The sequence below is a fragment of the Apostichopus japonicus genome, chromosome 16 (genome assembly GCF_037975245.1).
Source record: "Apostichopus japonicus isolate 1M-3 chromosome 16, ASM3797524v1, whole genome shotgun sequence".
NCBI classification, from domain to species: domain Eukaryota; kingdom Metazoa; phylum Echinodermata; class Holothuroidea; order Aspidochirotida; family Stichopodidae; genus Apostichopus; species Apostichopus japonicus.
In genome coordinates, this window is record NC_092576.1 from 43,496,020 (window position 1) to 43,515,597 (window position 19,578).

Genomic DNA, 19,578 nt, shown 5'->3' on the forward strand with positions numbered 1-19,578 from the left:
AATTTCGGTCTCGCGGACCTTTTTTTTAATTTCGGTCTCGCGGACCTTCGGTCTCGCGGACCTTTTTTAATTTCGGTCTCGCGGACCTTCGGTCTCGTGGACTGTAATCAAGTCTCAAGCTTGATGGGACTCTTTATCTAGCATACTAGCCATGAAGTCACAGTACCCAGAGTCCACTGTTCCCTGTTTCAAATGGAAGCCTACTTAAGAAACCCTGTAGAAAGCGAGGCGAGCTGCTGTAAAGTACAACAAGAAACACTGATTAGATGATTCTCTCACTGTATTGCATAAGTATAGACTATACTTATTTAGGAGTATTTATCCCATTTCAGTTGAAAATTACCAACCTCCCTATTTTCCCCTTGTTCTCCCTATTTTTTGGCCCTGAAAAATGTTATTCTCCCTTTTTGGGGGTCAAACAGGTTGACAGGTATGATATGGGACCGTAAACAGAATAGGATTTATTTGATGATTATTGGGCGTTGGACAGGGGGGAAACTTATTTTCAACAAAATATTCATCATCTTTAAGGGACTAAACCAGGGTTGTCCAACCTACGGCCCCCGGGCCACAGTCCGGTCCGCCACGGGGTTGCGTCCGGCCCGCCAGAGATGATCTACGGTGCGAAATTTTAGTGAGCAGATTTATTGATAACAATTTGAAGCTATATAATCAATCATTCGAACCTTCTGGGTCCAAAAACTGCATACAGGTCAGTTTGTGTGACACTCTCTTAGCGGAGGGGGGGGGGGGGGACGGCTGAACTTTATTAATCTGTTTTATCAGGAAGGAAAATAAATCAGTGCGCTCCGCGCGCAGTGCTCACATTTTGTTGCCTTGGGCTTCGGGCAAAAAATCGAAAAATCGAGCATAGGGTTCATGCGGCCCCCTCCTTCATCATAATCATTCCATATTGCCCTCCTCTGCAAAAGGTTGGACAACCCTGGACTAAACGATTTAAGCGGCTCTTTCATATAACATTCACATGAAGATGACGTGGAGGTCTTTCACTGTGTTGCGCGCGATGACACTTTAGTCTTTACTGAGAGTGAGAAGGACTACCAATTTAGCTTTAATCTGTGTCAAGACATACTACTGTGATTATTAGAATATGACCGTCAATATCGATAAGACAAAAGTGGTTGTATTTTCAGGGGTAACATTAAAAGAAAACCATATTTAGGGATAAAGTTCTTGGCGTTACGGACAGTTATTCTTTCCTTTGGGTATTCAATTTAACTTTAATAATAAATTTACTTATGCCAAAGCTTTGCAAGTAGGCCTAATTCAGGTACAGAGCATTGCAAATAAATAAAGCAGTCAAAGCATTGTAAGTAAATCAGATACAAAGGGCATTGTACATTTAAAGCATTGGGAGTACATCAGGCACAGAGGGCCTTGTACAGTTAAAGCATTGTTAGTAAATCAGGCAGTTAAAGCATTGATAGTAAATCAGGTACAGAGGGCATTGTGCAGTTAAAGCATTGCAAGTGAACCAGGCACAAAGGGCATTGTACAGTTAAAGCATTGGGAGTACATCAGGCACAGAGGGCCTTGTACAGTTAAAGCATTGTTAGTAAATCAGGCAGTTAAAGCATTGATAGTAAATCAGGTGCAGAGGGCATTGTGCAGTTAAGGCATTGTAAGTAATCAGGCAGTTAAAGCATTGCAAGTATATCAGGTACAGAGGGCACTCTGCAGTTAAAGCATTGCAAGTAAAGCAGAAACAGAAAGCATTGTGCAGATAAAGCATTGCAAGTTAAATCAGGCACAAAGGGCATTGTACAGTAAAAGCATTTTTAAGTAAATCAGGTACAGAAAGCATTGTACAGTTGAAGCATTGTAACTAAATCAGGCCATTAAAGCATTGGAAGTAAATTGGGCACAAAGGGCATTGTACAGTGTAAGCATTGGAAGTAAACCAGGCACAGAGGGAAATGTACAGTTGAAGCATTGCAAGTAAACCAAGCACAGAGGCAGTGTACAGTTAAAGGCATTAGAAGTAAATCTGACACAGAGTGCATATACTGTTAAAGTATTCTAAGTAAATCAGGCAGTGTACAGTTACAACATTACGACATCATCCACACCATTCGGGAAATTCCCTGTTGTACGACCTGAATATTACTAGTAGATCGCGATACATTACCCAATCACACTCGAGTATTTAATAATAATAATAAGCATCAGTTATTATTACGATGCTTAAGCGACCACAAATGTGGGAAAACCCCGCAAGGGCCTTTACATGTCGGCTTCCGATTCAACATTTTAACTTATATTCGGAAACTTTTCGATTTAGAAAGTCATTTCAGATGGGAATACCGTAGATTGCTCTTGGATGAAAACCCACCTTATTATGACCCTGCCGGGAATCGAACCTGGATCCCGCCCGATTGCTAAGCATCATTGCTTCAAATGCCACCACCTTTTTCCACTTGGCCACAGCACCGGTATAAATTTCGTGTATATAAATTAGATCATCGGTTCTGTTCAGAGGGTATACCTATGTAATGTATTTTTACCCTCCATATTTCACTAAACCCAGTACAGGGGGTTAACATAAAATCAAAGTTTACTCACGGCTGTGGTTCACTGCATTGGATTCGCCTGCTCTGTTTAGAAACCCAACGTAACATTCTCGAATAAAAAAAAAGACCTGCCAAGGTAGACAACCGCGTATATATGATTGGCTAGAAGGGAAGAAGGGGTGAGTCTGCGGGGGGGGGGGGGGAGATGATAAGAGGTGTATACATCCAATGTTTCGAGCTCACAAAACCAACAAATCCGGATGTTTACTTTGTTTCCGGGATGACGTTGCTCCCATTACGTGAGGAGTCGGCTTCGAACCCGGGGTCACACCCTCCCTTTCTAAAATCCTGAATCGACAGATATAGCGAGACTAGCGAAACTTATCAGTCAAGAAAATAGATTGGCCTGTCTAAGTTGCCCAACATTCAAGAACAAAACATGATGACAGCAAAGTATATAGGTTTCAAAATTATAAGGTACGGTTTTGTTTTCCGATTTCGTCAAATAAAAAATTGTAAATATATATAAATATAAAATTTAATGTTACCTTGAAACCGATAATTCTTAAGAAATCAGTAAAACAATAATGTCATATTCACTTTGGTTCAAACTCCTTTGTTCTTCTTCATATTTACTAAATAATAATCATAAAGACTGCCACTATGGTTCCTTGTTCGGCGAATATATTAAAGTGTTGTACAGTATATCATCACCCAATTTGTTGAATATAAATGCCGACATATACCCGCTATTAACCTACAACTGTATTCCAAGTTTGGATAAAATCTGATTGAAGGTTGTGGAGTTATTGCAATTTGAATATTTTGGCCCCTCCCAAAAATATTGGGCCCAAACAAAGTGGCTCAAAACTATATTTACCCCTAAAACTTGAGCACCAAATAAAGTGGGCCCAAAAATGCTGGGTCTCGCAAATTCAGACCTAACGAATGTGTCCTAAGTCCCAACATCATTTGGGGTCGAAAAAAAATTGGGGCACCTGGACCAAATAAATTAACCTTGTTTTGTTTGGGGCCTAGATGGACCCCACAAAAGTAGGCCTACATGTATCAGCTACTTTGCATACAATCCGAATTACAGCTGCAGAATTATTGCAATGTAAAGCATTAATTGTGGGCTCAAAGGGTCCCAAAAATATTGGGCCCACAAATTCGGGCCCAAACGAATGTGTCCCAAAATGCATTTGAGTTAAAAATAAATTTTGGGACACACCCAACCAAAAACAATGTGCCCAGAATTTTTGGGCGGCTCAGGTGGTTCTTACAACATAAATGAGGCCTATATGTAGAGTACTAGCAATTAACCGACAACTGTATCCCAAGTTTGGCTACAATCAGACTTATGGTTGCGGACTTATTCCAATGTAAAGATTTTTTTACGTTTGACCCCATAACCTCATTAATATTCATAGGTTCAGCGCCACGATGGGGCACACCTTCTCCCTCTAGTATACATCTACATAGCAAGTAGAGGAAATACATCACTCAATTGTTGAGTTATCGCGGATTCACAACTATTTCTTTCACTTTTGTTTGTTCCTCATATCAATGTTCCATAATGTTCACTTTTAACTTCTTCAGGCGTTGTTTTTGTCGGTCGAAAATTGCCCTGCCTTTCTCATAAATTTGTATATCATAAAATAAAGCTTTCTTAACCTCTGGACTCGCTTGCAGAATTCTTTTATCCTTATTCTTATTGATATCAGTACTCGACCGCTTGGAAGGACTTTTATTGATTTGCTTGCCTCTACATCGACGGTAGAAAGGTAAGTCATAGGTAACAGAGAGCATCTTCAAAGATAAGTCAAAATCTTCCGTCAGCCCAATTACTGAAAACCAAGACTCTAAATTATCTAAAACGTTCTCCAATAAATGCATTTTCCCTGTGTTATTCAATACGTTGCTTAAATATGCTTTCTCTTTGAACCAGCACTGGTGGGTGTCATTATAGTTAATATACTTCATCGACCCCTTCGGAATGAAATCTATATCACCGTTATCGAATATCTCGTGTATGACGTCATTATTCCGACAATACCCTCTCTGCATCAACAGTTGGTAAAAGAAATAACTGCCTTGATAAATCGCCCATTCTCGCAGGGTGAAGTTGCCCACTCTTAAAGGTCCACACAGCTGGTCCCAGTACTGGACCCGACAATAATAATAAGACGAAATAACTCGATCGTAAGGATCCCGCAAGACCGTAAAATAGGAACAATTCTTAGCCGGAGAGAGCTGGCACACGCCAAAGGAGTAACCCCCGGCAAATGCATTGTGTTTGACGATATCACTGGGCTTTAAAGTCGATATCACTTTCGACGAATAGATGAGAAGGGAATGATTTGTTAAAATTCCCTTTCTCTGCATACTCGTTAGGCAAATCTTGATAGACGAACCGGCCGCCTTATTGTGATGAAGAAAAGCCAGGACGCCCTCTTTATAGTCAACCGGTCGTAGACCCCGATCTATTCCACAGAGGAAATAATTGGGAAGCGTGTTTCCGCCTAGAGGAAGCAGAGAGGTTAGGTCTAATTTTGCCGTCGTCTTTGCGAAATTTGCATTTCCGTCATTATGGTCACCTGGTGGTGCAGGGTTGTTGTTAGCCACGACACCAGGTTCTTCTAAAGCAAACGTGTTCCTTCCGCCCCACTGTCCATTGGCTCTGTCGTCGGTTTCATGGGACGTCAACGTTCCTGCTAATATCTGAACCTGGGATTGACCAAGTCTCGATGAGTCATCGGATGTTCCATACCCGTCCTGTAACTGTTTGTCATTGCGTCCTCCTGATATTCCAAACGTCCCACTGCCCACGTTCGGGTCACCGGGCTCCAAATATCTTGCCCCGTTCCCATCGATGACGTCATTCTGTAACATGGTTTCGTCCTGACCACTTATATCGGTTACAATCGATGACCCACGGTTTGTGAATTTTTGCTTGGCCCAGAGTGTGAAGTTACCTTCCTCCAATCTGTAGATAAAAAAAAACGTGACAAAGAGATTAAGGTTTTTTTTTTTTTAAAGGGTGTGAAGACTCGCGCAAAAAAAGAAACGTCTGATGCCGGTAATTTGACCTAGTTTCGAATGAGGTGTAACAGAAGTGTTAAAAACTACCATCGATTCCAGAAAATACACACACAGCCTGCTACAGTCGGTAATTAGACACTAGTGTACAGTCAGTACATACTGTACAGCTGCGGTCAATACCCACAGCACAGTGTACAAACGATACAGCGATGGACATCTCAGGTCCAGCAAAATATAACATTAAGGTACTGTATCACGTTTCATCACTGTCTGCATTTTGTAGCGACACGAACCAAAACGTCACTTGCAAGCAACACAAAGTTAATTTTTTTATCAGATGGCCGCACGCGGTTTTGGGCGAGTCTTCACTGCCTTTTAGTAACTCCATGGAACGGAAACAAACAACAACAACAACGGGTAGAAAACAAAGAACTATGACACAAAAACAAAGGAGTGCGCTACTCCACTTTCATGTAATTAATAGTCATTAGATACATGAGTTTCCTACCACACTGCTGCAAGTCGTATCTTTGCAAGGAAACATACAGTACCGAAATATGAGTAGTGTAACATCCGCCTTTGAAGGTCAACTTAAGGTCAACTTTTGTCAAGAAAAAAAAAACCTATAAAAGAAACTTACGGCAGTTACATCTTTGGGCATGTTTTCAGCGAATCATAAATTCATAATCATAATATTTTTTTTTTCCCATTTTTTTTGGGCTTGTTTGGGATGCTGAAAGATGAGGAGGATAAATTAAGTCAAGTCACTAATGAGCTAAACAAGTCATTAGGATTGAAGGTTTCTAATGTTTGATTTTTATTTATTACTATTATTTATTAATAGAAATTCGGGTTGAAGTTGTGTAGCGTGCGCAAAGGTGGGTTCGGCTGGAGCGGAGGGGGGGGGGGGTGGAAGCATGGCTTCAACCTCCCATGGTCAGTTGGGGAGGGTGGAAGGTTCAGTCGTGGATTTTGTTTATTATTAGCCGTGGAAGAATTAGATCGATGCTAGCAGTATAACCTCTTTTAATTAACAACACACACAAAAGTAAGAGTACAGTATTTTTATAAGCACAACCTTAAGTTCAGTGTTAATTGCAGACCTAATTTATAGTCTTAAGTATATGGATGTACCATTTATCGTTAGATTTTATTTTCTGGGAGTGGACAACCACACTCCCCCCTTCCCCCCCACCCTCCAACCAGTGGCGTACAGTAGCCAGCATTCTATTATTAGGGGCAAGATTTTTCTTAAGGAAGGGGGGGGGGCAACCTCGTGAAGGTTGATGGTAGGAATTGTGATATATGAAATTGAATATAATGATCTTTCAATTCTATCATTTCGAAATACGCTATAGGGGGCCTATGGTTTAACAAATAACAGTAATGCAGCGTGTGTAAATGAATGAATCATTCCGCACATTATTAAAAGGATACAATGGATAAATTAGCTACTCTAATTCACTACATGCCCAGATTTCCACACAAACAAGTTTCACAAGGCCTACAGGGCCTATACGTGCAGTGAAAATTCTCCGCGAGTGGCATCATTGGTCGCTGAAAATGCACATGGGTTGCTAGCGCTAGTTTGTAATGACGCTGTACAACCGGCCAAATTATTTACGCTTATTCTGTAGGACGATATTGATCTACGTTCTCCGTATGTGGGTATATATGATTAAGGCCCAAAATGTGTAATATCTCGGTCTGATTACCAAGTTCTGACCTTATATGAAGTATGAACATGAGCCATGATGTATGAATACTTGTGATTTGAACTCGAATAAAGTAAAAAAGAAGTATTTTGAAAACATTACTGAATTGATTTGGTGGGGGCGGGGCGGGGGGTGGGGCAAGACTGTAGCACAAAGCAAATTTGGGAGGATTTGCCCCCCCTGCCACCCCCCCTCTGCAGGCTACGCCACTGCCTTCAACATGGAAGTCGGCTAAACTGATCTCAGGGCCAAGTTATATCCCCTTTATAAAGTCCTTCTTCGCCACTATAATTCCCCTTTCATGAAGATTCGACCCATAATTCAATGTCTCGGATGACTTTAGAATCCACACCCCGTCCCCGATTTGGAGAAAAACAAGAGCCCAAGGGCACTGTGGTTCCTTGCTTAGGGGTATATGACAATACACATAATATTATCAAGCAAGATTGGGCTCAAATAGTCCAAGTAATTGTGGCCCTACATGTATATACCCATAAAGTAACCAACACTATAGCCAACACTTTTGTGATCACAAATTGTGATCAGATTTTTGATCAAAAGGCACTTTTTAGATCTCAATATGGCATAGAAAATGTAAGAAATATAAGGTCACCTACAAGCGGGTCAACAGATATGATAACATTGGTGACCTCAGATGACATGACCATTAAGTTTGAAAATGTTCCACCACCCCATTCACAACTTGTCCCAAAATATCAACCGTGGCATTGGGATTTAATTGCATTAAATGTCTAAAAATTAACTTTGAACTTGTATACATAACTTCACACACAAAGGTCACCCGGAGGTCAACCAATTGAATATTTTTGATCGGTGGGACGTGAATATAGCATCAAAAACTATAAAAATTCAAACCTATTTTTCTTTGCCCATTTTTCCCCCCAAAATACTCTTTTTTTAACATTAATTAATTAATTTCTAACATAAATAACTTCGCACATAAAGGTCACATGGGGTCAACCCATTGACATTTATGATCAGAAGGTACCTTTGACATCTGAAAATAGCATCGAAACTGTAAAAATCCCCAAAACAAGTAAAGGTCACCAGAGGTCAAATTGAGGTCAAAGGTCACCCAGATGTGGGTCAACAATTGCATTACATTGAAGCAACTTCCAACCCTAACGGACAATTCCTTCTCAAGTTATTGCAAAAAAACTAGTTTTTTATCATTAATTGACCTTTGGTGACCTCGGATCACATGACCGTTCCGTTTGAAAATATTCCCCTATACCATTTGCAACTTGTCCCAAAATATCAACTGTGACACAACTTGGCCCTGGGAGTTATTGCACTAAATGTCTAAAGATTAACTTTGACCTCATATAACTGAACCCACAAAGGTCACCTTGGGTCAACTCATTGACATTTTTGATCAATGTGACGTGAATATAGCATCAAACTATAATAATTCAAACAATTTTTTCTTTGCCCATTTTCTCCTGCCAAAATACAAGTTTTTTAACATTAATTGACCTTTGGTGACCTCGGATCACATGACCTTTAAGTTTAAAAATATTCCCCTTTACCATTTGCAACTTGTCCAAAAATATCACCGTGTCACACCTTGGCACTGGGTTATTGCATTAAGTGTCTGAAAATTAACTTTGACCTTGTATAACTTCGCACACGAAGGTCACACGGGTGTCAACCCATTGACATTTTTGATCGGAAGGTACCTTTGATATCCAAATCTAGCATCAAAACCAAACATTTTCTTTTTTGCTCGTTTCCTCCCAAAATAAGCACATTTTTTCTAATGTGACCTTTGACCTTTTGACCTTGTTTCCAGATGTAGTTTTATCTCCTTATTCCAAAAAACAAAACGACAAGTCTGTACAGCCATCCTACAGTAACTCTGACCGAAAAACTTTGACCCCCTATAACTTTGCACAAAAAGGTCACACGGGGTCAACCTATTGACATTTATGATCAGAAGGTACCTTTGACATCTGAAAATAGCATCGAAACTGTAAAAATCCCCCGAAACACGTAAAGGTCACCAGAGGTCAAATTGAGGTCAAGGGTCACCCAGATGCGGGTCGACAATTGGATTACATTGAAGCAACTCCCAACCCTAACGGACATTTCGTTCTCAAGTTATCGCAAAAATTCTAGTTTTTTATCATTTATTGACCTTTGTTGACCTTTGATCACATTACCGTTAGGTTTGGAAACGATCCCTTATCCCATTCACAACTACTCCCAAAATATCAACCATGTCGGACCCTGTCAATGGGAGTTATTGCTGTTTTTAATATATTGGTTTTTGGCATCTAACTGACCTTTGGTGACCTTTGAGGGCACCAAAAACAATAGGGATCTTCCTCTCACTATGGGCTATCCACCCACTAAGTTTGATCATGATACATCATTTCCTTATTGAGGTATCATGTACACAAGCCAAGCGTCACATACACACACACGCACACACACGCCAAGTTGAACGCATAGGTTCCTTGCTTCGCAAAAGCAAGGAACCAATGAGAGCATTTCAGATTGTTAGATATTTATTATACTGAAGGCTGTCACTTGTCTGAAGCATTTTGCATGTAGATGTCTACATGCATCTATTACTGTGTACATGATACATACTGTAATGCTTTGTTGAATTTGTATGAGCAATGGTACCATCATTATTCATTAAATTGGACCAGTGGAATCAATTCCTTTAATTTTGACTTTAGCCAACATTCCACCATGAAGCTCCAATGTGAATTATCCACATTTTCAATATTCTTTTCATTAAAATATTTCAACTTGTGACATGATCATTGCATTTGAGATGTCCTTATTCATTGGAAATGAATTGAATGAAGAATGTTATGCTACTGTATGGATATTGCAAACCAATGTTGGAAAAAAATTGTGAGAGAGGTGGAGACAAATCAAGGTAGTATGGGTGCTATTATAATTATACCATTGTTACAGCAAATTCATTGTTAAGGAAAGTAAGATTTACCTGTTTACACCTATGTGCAACAGCTGGTCTTGACATGGCATATCAATTGATAAACAATCACATGACAAATATCTGCTGCATTGGACATTTGCTAAATATTGGAATAAAAACATAAAATTGATATTGATCAAAATATATGAGCAAATAACATGCATTATTCTGACTATCTTGCCAGTATATTGTTTTATAGAATGCTGTAAACAAGCTCTGTCTTCTGCTTTGAATTTTAGCGCAACAATTAATGAGAGTGATGGAGATGAATGTTCCTGTTTGCAACCGTCGTGACACACAAAGGTATGGACTGCAATCTCTACCACAATTTATACTACAATATATATAGGAGGGATACAAGTATTTATGTTAATTCCTTTTATGTATACTCAATTTTTTTTTAAGATCACACATCATTTCAGCACATGCAAAGTATATTTTAGCAGTGCTGCTCATCAGGTTTTAGTATTCGACTGCTGACACCTGATAGGCACTTACTGGTGGTTGTTTGTTGTATGGACATTCAATCCCAATCTGGTGCTCTGAAATTGTTATTTTGAAACACTGTGAACATTCAGTTTACCATCATATGGTTCTCTACACATAGTGATATAAGCATAAAGATTTGGCCAAATCTCACTGGGTACCAGTCTGTTCAGTGTCTCTCTTTTGAGGGGACAGATGAAGCACTTGTGCATTGTGATATCATATATAATATCAAAGCTGAATGCTTTTGTGTGAATTTGGGCAATTATAGTAAGCATGACTAGTTATTTTTAGAAAGTGCTTCCATGTGTAGAGCTGCCTGTTCATGGAAGTGCAGGAGAGTATAGATTGTATCAAGGGTCACTTGTACGTCAGTTCAAAATAGTTTGTGTTTTTTGTACTGTAAGTTTTCACTGTGATTTACTAGTACTGAGTACCTACTACTATTTGGTGTGATATGATATTATTTCTTACAGTAAGGAAGTATACCATATGGGAAAAGAGCCATGAGAAGAAAATACATCCAGGAACCTCAAAGACGATGCCAGGTAGAAAAATCTGCTTAAATCTCAGGAAGTCTTATCAAACCTTCCATTAATTGTGGATCCATGTTTGGAATTTTTTTGCATTTTCAGGTGGCCTCAGATGCAATTTGGTGCAATATAGCACACTTCAACACCCACTCCATTTTGTAAATAATTTTGCATTTTCACCTGGCCTTAGATGCAATTTGGTGCTCCAAATGAGATTTTTTTTTCTCATTTGGAAATGAAAAAGGGGTTTTCTGACTTGCGAAGCGGGGGGGCGGAATGATACTTCCGCCCCACCATATTTTTCACTGGGGGGGCTGGTGCCCCCCAGACCCCGGTTCCTACACCCTTGGTAATAAGGGTTAAACTAAACCACTGTATTCATGTATATTATTTGTTTTTCAAATTGAACAGCTTTATTCATGTTCTTTGTGGTTTGGGAAAACTATTAATTAGCTTATTAGCAATTTGGTCCAGCCATGATTGAACAGGTCTCCTATCAAAACAGAATAGTAACACAAAATGATATTTGATTTGCTTAGGTTGTACATTTTCAATAGCATACAAATTTATGGAATGTTGTTACAACTTCAAATTACAAATCAAGCAATCCCTGCATAGATCATGCTACCCCTGACTAGATGTCCCTTTTTGCAAATGAAAAAGAACTTACCTATACTACAAACTATACCACATTAAGTGTATGTGAATTGAACCTGAACCCCTCTAATATCATGTGATCACAGAGAAAAGAGAGTTACCTGGCGGGCTAAGGAGTATTAAGCCATGTCACATCATTATAAATTCTTGTTCCAAATTAAAAAAATGTCAATATCCTGCACTTTTCCATTTATATATGGGGGATAGCATCATCTCAATAATAATTTATGAATAGTTTGCACCAGAAAGAAATTAGCCAGATACAGATAAGTTGTAAACACAATGTCATATTTCATATTTGATCATATTAAGTTAATGATCCTTATTGCCTTTTATCTACAAAACTTAATTACCCTGTATTAGGGCATTGGAACTCCCTTTTATACCAATTTGCATTCAGTTTTATATTACAAATTTGATGAGTTGTATTTGAATAATTTTTTACTTGAATTTAAAATGTATTGCATATTAAAACTGAATTAATGCTCTTTTACTGTTTTTATAATTACAAAACCTTTACTATACACTGAACAAAAAGCCAGAACTGGAATCTTCTATTAAAGCAGATAGATTTTCAAAGTGGTTTATAATTGACTTCTCTTAATATACAGTATGTGTTACAACTGCCAGTAGTTAATCTCATACAGTATGTACAGTTACTACAGTATATAGTATTTGCCTTTGCTTCTGATGTCAGTTGGACTGTTATCGTACTTGGTGAGTGAATGGTTGAGTTGATGAACCCTGTTGCATTTGGCGCTCATTTCAAAAAGAATAATGAGGTTATGGAAAGTACAATAATACTGCAACAAGAAGTTGACGTGTGATGTTGTTGACTGATGACTGGTTGGTGTGTATTAAATTTGACATTACCCACAATACTGCATACGGGCATGTATGTATGGTTGAGGGTAAGTAACTAAATGTAAAGTTTTTGCAGTTTAATTTGGAACCCAAGTTTTTAGCTGGTTGTCCACATAATTGCACTAGAAACCTGAATATAAAGTGCTACATTTAGCAGGTTTTAGTCTGTTATTGTGTTGACACCAAAACAGAGCCCATAATAATGCATTCCTAACTGATGTACTGCTAATGCTAAACACCTAGTTCTACAACACTTTTACAAATTATACATACAGAATATTGTTTTCACATGTTGTGAAGAGAGTATATAAATATGCATTGGAAATCGATGGAATTCTTCAATGTCTGCATCTAATGAAAAAAATGCATTATTTTCTGTGGTTCATATTGCATCTTCTTTCAATAACAGTAATGCCAGTATGAGCGTTTAACATGTGGTGTTTGTAAACCAGCTGCAGGCTGACAAGTATTCTCCTGTGCAATCATGATCTGATCCACAGATGATCATGCAACATAAATGGTACAACAAACACATGTGTTAAGGATGCTGATATATGCACCAGTGTTTCGGGCGAATTTCGAAGAGAATTTTTCCCAATACGAAAAACATGTGAGACACTTTGGAATGGTAGAATATGAAGGGGTTCACTTGGGGTCAGTAAGGGTGCACAGTGTTAAAAGATTACCAGGGCATAATAGACACGGTAGAATGCGGTGCTTAGGTTGTGGGGAGACAGACCTTGGGGAACGAAGTACATATGGTACAACAAACACATGTGTTTAGGATGCTGATGTATGCACCAGTGTTTACAAACCAACTAATACTGTACTTGACTGCATTTTGCCTTGAATTTCATGACATTATACCTTTAATATTAACAAAATGCCAGGATGAGAATTCCAAAGCTCACAAAGTCACATACTTTTGTGGATGATAAGGATTGCAGTATTGGCTAATACTGCACAATTGGAGAATTATTGGTTGGCAAAATTGAGACAAATTGAATATTTCAGTAAGCGATATAAGAGCCCTAGCTGATTACACAAATGTTGTATTGTACTAAAGGTCATTCCTTTGTAAGCAAAGTTTATGTTGGTTTTGAACTTTTATTATTATGTAATACCATAAATATTGATATATTGGCTAACAAACATTCAAATATTGTATTGACTCTGTTATGAATTTAAAAATATATTTCCAAAAGCGTTGAAGCTGCACAAAACTTTGTTATATCCTATCTTTTAGTATACCTTGCATATAGTATAATTATATATATAACATTTTGGGAAAAAGTAGTTTGGGTAGAGATGATTGGGGATGGGCATTTTTGGGGTCTACTGGCAGGGGTACCTCACTAATAGAAATGTCTGGAAATGCCCATCCCTTACATATGAAGTGATACCTATCATTTTCCAGTAGGTTTCAACTGGATACTTCATGAGCTGACCTAGGTCAGAGAGGGGATGGGCATTTTGGGGGTCTACTGGCAGGGGTACCCCACTAATATAAATTACTGGAAATGCCCACCCCTTACATATAGAGTCCTGCCAATCATTTTCCGGTAGTTTTTAACTGGATACTTCATGAGCTGACCTAGGTCAATGAGGGGATGGGCTTTTTGGGGGTCTACTGGCAGGGGTATCCCACTAATAGAAATTTCTGGAAATGCCCAAACCTTACATATGAAGTGATACCTATCATTTTCCAGTAGGTTTCAACTGGTTACATCATGAGCTCACCTAGGTCAATGAGGGGGATTGGCATATTGGGGGTCTACTGGCAGGGGTACCCCACTAATAGAAATTTCTGGAAATGCCCATCCCTTACATATGAAGTGATACTTATCATTTTCCAGTAGGTATCAACTGGTTACCTTATGAGCCGACCTAGGTCAATGAGGGGATGGGCATTTTGGGGGTCTACTGGCAGGGGTTCCCCACTAATAGAAATTACTGGAAAATGCCTTTCCCTTACATATAGAGTCCTGTCAATCCTTTTCCGGTAGTTTTTAACTGGATACTTCATGAGCTGACCTAGGTCAATGAGGGGATGGGCTTTTTGGGGGTCTACTGGCAGGGTATCCCACTAATAGAAATTTCTGGAAATGCCCATCCCTTACTGTACATATGAAGTGATACCTATCATTTTCCAGTAGGTTTCAACTGGTTACCTCATGAGCTGACCTAGGTCAATGAGGGGATGGGCATTTTGGGGGTCTACTGGCAGGGGTTCCCCACTAATAGAAATTACTGGAAATGCCCACCCCTTACATATAGAGTCCTGCCAATCCTTTTCCGGTAGTTTTTAACTGGATACTTCATGAGCTGACCTAGGTCAATGAAGGGATGAGCATTTTGGGGGTCTACTGGCAGGGGTACCCACCAATAAAAATTACTGGAAATGCCCATCCCTTGTATCTGAAGTCCTAACCATCATTTTCCAGTTGGTTTCAAGTGGTAACCTCATGAGCTGACCTAGGTCATCCGTGAGGCTGGCAAAGCTTGTACCCCACCACCAATAATTACTGGCGATGGCCACACCCACCACAGCCAGTTTGCCAGTCGTCTGGTTTCATATACAGGAATGCACTGTGAACATTGTGATGTACAAGGCAATTGGTTACCTTCCCAGGTAACCAAACCCTATGGGCTCCCAGTCAATATTGATGCTCCATTGACACCCTTGCCTCCAGAATGTGACTGTGTGACGTCAGGTGTTAGATTCGCTTTAAAATTCATTGGACATTTGAGTGAATGTAGGGACCAAAACATGAACTTTTTATGCAATTCTTTGAGAAACATAACATAGCTCCACTAAAATATGCAAAGTGATCTACTTCCACCCCACCAAAAAACCTTGTCTTGTGGATAGGGAAAGGGGTGGGTTAAGAAGACCAGTTCATACAACTTTATAAAGAACATACCTGGAAATATTTTCGATATGAATTTCAACATTTTTTATCATTGAAATTTCTTTGGGCATGCACCCAAAGGTCACAGTTTACTTTTCTTACAAAGGGACCTTTGCAACATGTTTTACCAATGCTAATAGATAATGAATGTATCTATAAACCCAGTAATTTTTAGGTTGGTGCTCCCTCTTTTTATAATCTTTTTCAGTGAAAACATCTTGAGTGAAGGCATTCTTGCACTTTATACTCAAGCATGTGCTCAAGTTTTAAATTTTCAAAAAGCCTAACTAGTATCTCCTCTAACAAAATTGTGTTCTTTGAATATTGTTTACCTGTAATGGGTATGACAGGAGTTTGCATATTCAAGAAATTTTTAAATAATTCTTGACATTGAGAAGAACTTGCCATCATTTTGGTTCTGTAAGTCCTTGTCACATCAACATAAAGACAGGTTTTTTCCTCATTTGTTACAGTATTATGATTTGGATTGAACCTCTTCAAAGCTTTTTATTCTCAGTATATACATGTTCACATTATTATGCTCACTGTTATTTTTAAGAAGGTATCAGAAGATATTTTTATGATTAACAAAGCAGACATCTTGGACTACCTGTACCACTGCAGTGGTTTTTTAGTATGTGCCCCTGTCCTGTGGTCCAGTGTGATGGAATTACTGTGTACACATTAAATTTCCCAAGTGGCCCTAAGTGTTGTTTTTATGCTATGTCGCCCTAAGTGTTGTGAAAAGAGATAAATTCACATGGAACAACTTGTATATATGTGTAATTAATTACTTAGTTAATTAAATTATTTGCTATATTTATTTTACAAAGGGATTACTTCCAATAGTACCCATACTGGAGTCCTAACAGTGGTCCAGTGTGATGATATAACACAGTGGCGTAGGAAGGTACTTTTGAGTGGGGGGGCTGAACTGATGGCCGGCCTGGTGGAGGGGTCAAAGGGGAGGGGGTGGCCCCCTCCCCTTTGGAATTGTTTGCCTTTCCAGGTGGCCTCAGATGCAATTTGGTGAAATATAGCACACTTCAACACCCACTCCATTTTGTAAATAATTTTGCATTTTCACCTGGCCTTAGATGCAATTTGGTGCTCCAAATGAGATTTTTTTTCTCATTTGGAAATGAAAAAGGGGTTTTCTGACTTGCGAACCAGGGGGGCGGAATGATACTTCCGCCCCTCCACATTTTTCACTGGGGGGGCTGGCACCCCCCCAGCCCCCCCGGTTCCTACGCCCTTGATATAACATTAAATTGCCAATGTCGTTCTTAGTGTTGTTTTTATGCTATGTCGCCCTAAGTGTTGTGAAAAGAGATAAATTCACATAGGACAAGTCGTATATAAATGTGTAATTAATTACTTAGTTAATTAAATTATTTGCTATATTTATTTTACAAAGGGATAACTTTCAATAGTACCCATACTGGAGTCCTAACAGTGGTCCAGTGTGATGATATAACATTAAATTGCCAATGTCGCTTTAAGTGTTGTTTTTATGCTATGTCGCCCTAAGTGTTGTGAAAAGAGATAAATTCACATAGGACAACTCGTATACAACTTGTATATGTGGAACAACTTGTATATGTGTAATTAATTACTTAGTTAATTAAATTATTTGCTATATTTGTTTTACAAAGGGAAAACTTTCAATAGTACCCATACTGGAGTCCTAACAGTGGTCCAGTTTGATGAAATATACATTAAATTGCCAATGTCGCCCTATGTGCTGATTTTATGCTATGTTGACCAAGTGTTGTGAAAAGAGCTAAATTCACATACGCCAACATGTATATGTGTTATAAATTAATTAATTAATTAATTAATTAGTTAAATTACTTGCTATATATATTGTTTTACAAAGGAATTTCTATAAATAGTACCCACACTGGAGTCCTAACAGTGGTCCAGTGAGACAAAATAGCATTGTATTACAGGTTTCAGTTGTTTTCCCCATACGTTACTTTCCGCTGATTACTTTCCGCTGAAAAAGTTCTTCTGCGGAAAACACCTTTTTTTCACCTTCCTGTATACTAGATTTCCGCATATTTTAGGATACCAAATTCAGGCAGGATGATTAAAATAACACGAGAAAGTATCAAAGAACGTCGATAAAGGATGGTTAGACTGAGTTCATGTCAGAAAAGTTAAGCTGCTTATAATACAGAGGAGGCTTGGGGGTGTGTAATTATGGATTATTAAAGATGTATGTGGTGGTCGGCCGATAAAAGGGCAAAGGGACACCCGCGTTATGAAGGATTGACTACTGTATCTAATAAAGTATTAGAACTGCGGTCCGCGTAATGATAGTTTAAAAAAAAAAATTGTAAAAGGCGGTATCTTTGATTTTCGCTGGAAATGGCTGTATAAGTAAGGGCTGTTTTAATAGTCGAACACGCATTTTGCACCACCTTTCTTACGAGTTACATCTAAAATCATGGCCGATTTATCCTGTTACAGTTAAATCCTATCTTCTCCACCTTCCTAAATCATTCCATGTGCCTAATCAATTCAGTAAGTTATTCTGTCCCTCCAAAAAAAAAACGTTACTTTCCGCTGAAAAAAACGTTGTTTTCCGCTGACAAATTTGTTTGCGGAAAACACCGTTTTGTTTCAGCTGAAAGTAACGTGTGCGGAAAACAACGGTACCCGTATTACATGTATATGTGTAATTAATTCATTAATTACTTTAATTTCTTGCTATATATATATTTCAAAGGGATTATTATAAATAGTACCCATACTGGAGTCTTTACAATCATCCAATGTGATGAAATTACATTAAATTGCCAATGTTGCCCAAAGTGCTGTTTCACAGTTAAATTCACCGAGAATCTCTTAGGGCGACATCTATTTTTCGCCCTAAGTGTGTTTGTGTACAATTAATTGATTATTTAATTAAAATCCTTGGTATTTGTATTTTGCAAAAGGATTAATATTAAAAGCACTCAAACTGGAGTCTTTACAATGGTCCAGTGTGAAACAATAACATTAAATTGCCAATGTCGACCTATGTGTTCATTTTATGCTATGTTGCCCAACGGTCTAATTTAGAGTTATATATATATATATATATAAATATAAATATATAAATATAAATATATATATATATATATATATATATATATATATATATATATATATATATATATATCTACTGTACATATATACTGCAAATCGTATACTCACTCTTCCACGATAGTGCTAGTTGATTGCCGCGATACAGCATACAATGAGTCAACGGGCTTTCCATGTCGCACGCCTCGAAAGCTAGCACCCATCCACGTGTTGTACACAAATATGGCACACAGAAATAAGCCTCCTACCAGGACGGACCGACGGCACAGACAAGATCGGTACCTGTTGCGATTATCCATTCTAGAGCTCTTCTATAGCCGCTACCGCGGCGGTGTAGGGTTACAAAGTTACACGAAGCTAGATTCAGTAGCAGTTTCCACACCGTTGATCTAATACAAATAGCACGTACAACTAATAGATAATCTTGATTTCACACTTACAGGGTGACACGGGACGTTTGCAGCGGTCAGTTATGTATCCAATGAGACTTCAACAAGTTAGTAATATCATCATTCAAAACACCTCACTGAACACAACGTTAACAACAATTCCCTACTCGTTCCATATATATGTAGCCTACCGTTTTCCCTGTAGATTACAGTGAAAGAATGCAGCAGTATAACTTCCGTTGAACTGATAGTTGAAAATATGGAGATCTAACCTCCATGGTTAAAACAGACTTCTTAATAGTAGCCACAGCCAAACAGCGGTGAAAGTCTTCCTGTCAATATTTTCCTTGCCGCTATCTAGCAACACGTCGTTGTCGCAGAC

The 19,578-nt window shown here is 38.6% G+C and overlaps 2 protein-coding genes across 3 annotated transcripts in view; one reads left to right on the forward strand and one right to left on the reverse strand.

The window, feature by feature from the left end:
* Nucleotides 1-19,578, forward strand: part of LOC139983280 (uncharacterized) — a 254,458-nt gene that overhangs the window by 76,654 nt on the left and 158,226 nt on the right. The gene's annotated exons all lie outside the window — the stretch shown is intronic.
* Nucleotides 2,990-19,492, reverse strand: LOC139983285 (uncharacterized). Of its 2 annotated transcripts, XM_071996744.1 has the most exons (3): nucleotides 18,919-19,492; nucleotides 10,272-10,362; nucleotides 2,990-5,517 (listed from the first exon to the last, which is right to left on the reverse strand). In XM_071996744.1, the coding sequence occupies exons 1-3, from the start codon at nucleotides 18,980-18,982 to the stop codon at nucleotides 4,095-4,097; spliced, it is 1,578 nt and encodes a 525-aa protein (XP_071852845.1). In that variant the 5' UTR covers nucleotides 18,983-19,492; the 3' UTR covers nucleotides 2,990-4,094. The 2 variants fall into 2 exon arrangements, with proteins under 2 accessions (XP_071852845.1, XP_071852844.1); XM_071996743.1 differs by lacking the exon at nucleotides 10,272-10,362 and having other exon boundaries at nucleotides 18,919-19,487.

What these genes read in the sequence shown, in the direction of transcription:
- LOC139983285 (XM_071996743.1), bottom strand. Translation starts at nt 19,106, where the DNA reads ATGGATAATCGCAACAGGTACCGATCTTGTCTGTGCCGTCGGTCCGTC. An exon ending in ACTAGCACTATCGTGGAAGA is followed by an intron (nt 5,518 to 18,918) that starts GTGAGTATACGA and finishes TTTTATCTACAG; the next exon opens with ATTGGAGGAAGGTAACTTCA.